General features: G+C 60.4%; 1 protein-coding gene across 1 annotated transcript; it reads left to right on the plus strand.

The window, feature by feature from the left end:
- Nucleotides 1–344: 344 nt before the first annotated feature.
- On the plus strand, nucleotides 345–4,106 carry NCLIV_061020 (conserved hypothetical protein; the record flags this gene model as incomplete). The annotated part of the gene is made up of 3 exons (XM_003885655.1): nucleotides 345–1,742; nucleotides 2,361–3,555; nucleotides 3,994–4,106. 3 exons carry the CDS (start codon nucleotides 345–347, stop codon nucleotides 4,104–4,106), a joined length of 2,706 nt encoding a protein of 901 aa, XP_003885704.1.
- Nucleotides 4,107–5,189: the final 1,083 nt, after the last annotated feature.

The following is a 5,189-nucleotide window of genomic DNA, read 5'->3' on the forward strand; positions in this document are numbered from 1 at the left end:
AACTTGGGTCTGCCGAGCATTGCACCGTCGGGACTTTTTACTTACTCGTTATTTTTATTGCCTTTCTCTTCTCCTGGCACCCTTTCCGTCCCTCTCCCGCGCTTTCAAAGTGTTGACTATATCGTTTTGCCTCTGCGAGACGAAGAGCCTCCCGGTTCTCAGGGGGTGTGGACCACGGGCGTCACCTTTGTGCGGCCATCTTCATTCCCAGACGCTTTATCGACCTGTCTGAGCAAGAACGAAGTTGGAATGCGGCCCTCGTCTCCACTTTCAAGGAGCTCCACCATCCACCGACGCGTCTCGGCTCTCGGGGTTTGGCCAGCTGAAGGTATCGCCCCGCTGCCATGGCGCGTTCCGCCCCCTCTTCAGATCTGTCAGCACGGGAAGCGCCTGCAACCGGCGACTGCGAATTGCCTGTCGACGCGAGCTCGTCCACCGGACGTGACGATGGCTCGCCACGTGTGCGTCCCTGGGAAGGCACTCCTGGGCCGGCTGATTCGCCGCAGCCCGAGAAAGGAGCGGAGAAAGTGGAGGTCGTGCAGCCACGAGAAGGGCTGCGGCGTCGCAAGAAGCTGAGGAAAGTCCTGGACAGCGAAAGCGGTGCGGATGACGCCCGCGATGCAACCGACACAAGTGCCACGTCGTCCGAGGAAGTCGCTTCTGACTGCTATGGATCTCCGCTAGCCCAAGCGGTCCCCGAAGACTCTCTCGCCATGCAGTCTGGAGCGCCCTCACAGAGTGCGCTGGGCCGTTGCCTTGCTGCTCTCCCAACTGCCTCGCTTTCCTCGGAAGGGGTTTTACCTGCTCGATGGCCCAGACCTGTCCAGTCGCTCGGGGACGCAAGCGGACTGCAGAGAGCGGATGGGCAGTCAGCAGGCATCGGAAACGCCTGCGCAGGTGCGAGTCTCTCTGCGGGAGTCGTGCCGAGTGCGCCGCGAAGCGTGGGTACGCGACGAAGCGCTCTTTCTTCGGGGACCGTTGGAGGCCTCGGGCCTCTCGGGCCGTCCTCGGTAGTGCCGAGCTTGTGGCGAGGCTTGCCATCAGAGGGAGGCGCCAGCGCCCGGGGCAGAGCCTCTGTTCGCTTCACTCCCAACCTAAATCGCGTGCTCGCCTCTCCTGAACCCTCCGCTCGCCTTTCGCAAGAGAAGGCGTCCGACTCGGGGAAAAAGGACACGAAACGCTCTGCCGGTCCTGGGGACAGCAGTCACCGCCTGGTTCCGGGAGACGGCTTCGCGTGGACAGGAATGATCTTGAGCAGCCAGAAACATCAGGAAGCGGTCGCGCTCCGCGAAAAGAAGAATGCAGCTGGCCAGGGAAGTGCGTCGAGGCCTGCCCTAGGCGAGCAAACCTGCAAGATCAGACCCGACGCCCCGGCGAAAGATGCTCGCGGACAGCGCCCTGGCTCCGCTCGAGACGGGAAAGGCCTGTGGGCAGAAAGCGCGTCGAGCTCGGGGCGCGTGGCGGCCGGAGTGTCCCTTTCAGCCCCTACGAAGAACGACGTGGGTCGGGAAAGGCTCGCAGGCGCACAGGGCCCGCCCGATTCGGGGGGAGACAGTCCCCGTGCCGTCTCCCGGCCAGCTCTCAAGAGGGACGCACCACGCGACGGCAAAGGGACCCATGACGACGGGATCGTCGACGGCCGTAGGTGCTGGAAACGAGAATTCGGAGAGGAGCTCGCCTGGGGGATGCGCGCGTCTGCGACCGACGGCTCGTATCTTCCCATGTCTCTGCCTTTCAACCAGGTGAGTGTGTCAACCGCGCAACAGGCGAGAAGGCGGGGAACAATACAGATCAGAAAAAACGAAGGAGATGCCTTTACTGGGCACGACGAACAGAAAACGCTCGCGAGGAACAGATGAAGTGCACGGCCCCTTCACCGTCTGCCACGCGTAGATGGACAGAGGCTCGTTTACATACCGTCTCAGCCCCGAGAGTGAACAGAGGTGGTTCTCCGGTGTATGTGTCACGGCGTTATGGAACCACGTCGACTGTGGCTTCCCCTTTCGAGCCGAGGTCGATGGCGGTGACAACGCGCGCGCTCTGGTGAATCTGAGTGTCCGTAGGAACGACGCAGTCTCCGTAGTTACACCGGGCGGGCAAAAAACGGAAATCGCCGCGCGCGTGCCGGCTGGTGACGCTGCCCAGTCGACAGAGAAGCGAAGCGAAAACGTTTCGCGGAGCCGCACTTGTGGGGTCTCTCTGCGCTCCGCCGCTTCCTCTCCCCAGGCCTTCCTGGCGTGCACTTTCTGGCGAGCCGTCGAGGCTTTGTGTCGTCCGGTGCGCCGTAAGGAAGGCGTTGCGTGCGTTGCTGTCTCATCGTTTCGTCTTTGGTGGCCGGTGTTCGCGTCTCCTGTTTTCAGAAGTCGTTTCCTCGCCGGTCGGCTGCGGCGGCGCTGATGGCGGCAGACGCATCTGGGCACTTCCTCGGTGAACCCGGTGACTCTGCGTGCGCCGAATCTCCGGGATTCGCCTCGTTTATGCTCCTCCAGTTGCCCCGTGTCCTTCCCCCTCTGGACAAAGACGCGATGCGCAGGCAGCAGGTGCGCGACCGCACGCCCCAGACGCAGGCTCTGGGACCCGTCCCTGGGGTGGCGTCCGGGGCCGGAGAGAAGGCCGGAACCGCTCCCGCGCCCCGAGCCGCAGCGTTTGCCGACGATCCAGTGACACTCAGCGAACTTCCAGAGGGTGCAATCGGTCGGTTGCTGGTGCACAACAGCGGCCGCGTGGTCTGGTGTCTGGGCGGGCCACCAGAGCCGGCGGAGGAGACGAAGAAACGGCGAAGAAGACAGCGGCGGGACTTCCCGACGTGTCCGTGGGAAGCGCAAGTGTGTGCAGAGGAGAAAGCGGGGAAGGGGGAAGCAAAGGGGAAGGGGAGCTCCAGCGTAGAGCGCAGAAAGAAAGAAAAGCAAACGGAAACCCGACGCACCAACGGGCACGCGATGCTATCTGGAGCCGGACTTGAGGGGACAGGCGCGTCGAAGCAGGGCGTTGCCGCCTCCGACACAGAGGGAAGACGTGCGAGGCTGCGCCGAGGCAGCGTCAGCGACAACAGTGATAACTCTGAGGGAGGACCGGAGGAAGGACTGCCAGGGAGCGCCGAGGCCCCAATCGTCGGCCCAGGGAAACCCGAAGGCAAGGGCGGGAGACGCGTGCGTCGGATTGAGAGTAGCGACGAAGAAGATTGCAAAGCGGAGAAAGAGCGAACGGCGGCGGGGAGCGCGGCGAGAGGACGACGCGAATCTTCAGGAGGGAAGGTGGACGCGCGACAAGTGAAGAAGGAATTTGGAGAGGCAAACGCGATTCTGTCGGCAGATGGAGCACCGGGATCAGACGCAGCAGCGCCGGGGGAAGTTGACAGCGAAACCACCAAATCTTCCAGCCTGCCAGCCTGTGCAGGCGTGCGGCGTGGAGACGATCGGCGGACGAGGGCCCGCAACGGATCGCCTGCTGAGGCACGCGGCAGCTACTATTTCAAGATCGATGTTGGCTGCGACTGCATTTTCAAGCAAGAGTGCGCCGTCATGTTGAAAGACACCAGAGAGTTCGTGTTTCTCGGTAAGGCAACGAGCGGAAACTCCGAACGGTCAACCCTGCATCCAGCAGGCGCCTGAGCTTGCTCCAGCGTGCGTTCGAGGTCCATCCACAGAAGAATCTGCAGGTTCGACTGTGCGCTGGACTAGGTCTCGAGAGAACGCTGTCGCGTAGATAACAGCACGCGCTCGCACAGGGGCCTCGGGAAGCCGTCGACGAACTGCCGCGCAGGTTGGCGCTTTTGCGTTTTGGTCTTTCGAGCTCAGCGGCTGTGGCTCTGCGTTCGCTGAGGAGCATGAGGCGTGGAGGAGGGTTGCCCGTGTATCAGAGTACAGAGAATCGACCGTGACTGGCCTTTTTTCCTCTTCTCGTGAGCGGGGCATAGATGTGAATTCCCCGATCCAGAACCGTTTTTCGGCGACGCCCTGCTAAAAATCCCTCTTCCCTTTTGCTTTCAGGTAGTTGCCCCCAACGGTTCGTCGTCGCGCCGCACGTGGAGAAACTGTTTCTCTCGTCCTCGGCCGACGACTCTCGGCGTGCGAATAGCAGCCAAGTCGCGGCGCCGTAGTCTGTGAAGCGCAGCCGTAAACCAAAGGAGTAATGTACCGTTTTGTGCTTGTTGGTGGATCACAGCCCATCCACAGAGATGGGGCAGTGTGCTGACGCATCAGAGGGATCTATGACGCGAGTTTCAAAATGCCGGAGGGGGAGTTTCGACTTGGCCGTAGAGAAAACATTCGTTTTTAAATTCAAGTTTTGCATGCAGATGCCAGCGGCCGGAGGACACCAGCGTCTCGTGGCTTGCTGTGCATAGAGGCGCCTGTCTGTTTGAAGGCCATAAAGTGGGAGTGGGAAACAGTGAAAGAACGTGGGAGACGCTTCAGATAGCAAGCAAGTCTGGCAAAAACACTGGAGTTTTCGAGGGTCGAGTGCGGGATTCGCGGTTTAACTGAAGGGTAAACAGCGGGGGCAAGTTGCCGGCGTATATTCGAGGCGGCCCCAGGCGACTTTAAAAACGTTCGCACTCCTCTGGTTCCTTTGAGTCTGTAAAAGGCAGCAGTTCAGCCTGGCGGCGAAAGACGATACGCTCGTGCCGCTGCTGCTTTCACTCGTGAGGCGTGTGTGGCGGAAGTTTCCGCAGAGCCTCCCTTCGACATTTCCATAATCCAGTACAGCGGCTGACGCCGCTCCGTCGCTGGGAGGGTCAAAGTATTTTTGCACATTTTTGCGTACGTTCTCGTCACGTTTCTCTCGTTTTTCACGGGTAGATCGTAGTCTGCCTCGATCTTTCGCCTCGTCTCATGTAACCAGTAGAACTCTGAAAAAGGCCCGACGTCGCCTTTTCGGCAAGGCGAATCACGCACAGGATTTTTGTGCGGGGCGAAAGACATACTGACACAGCGGTGCGGCTCGCTTCTCAATGGAGCCCATCGCTGTCAGTTCGTCGCTTACGTGCGAAAACTCGCTTTTCCACCTGTGAGGAAAGCCACATGTGTTGAGCTTTTCGAACTTCTCGAACCTTTTGAAGTGTGACTTGTCAACGGATTGCATGCGACGTGTAAAACCCTTCGCAGACAGGAAGCACCCACGAAGTCAAAAGCAAAAACATAGACTGTGGGCTGCGTGCTATCTTGCTGGATGCCTCAGATTCATCGGCA

Source organism: Neospora caninum, chromosome XII, assembly GCF_000208865.1.
Source record: "Neospora caninum Liverpool complete genome, chromosome XII".
NCBI classification, from domain to species: domain Eukaryota; phylum Apicomplexa; class Conoidasida; order Eucoccidiorida; family Sarcocystidae; genus Neospora; species Neospora caninum.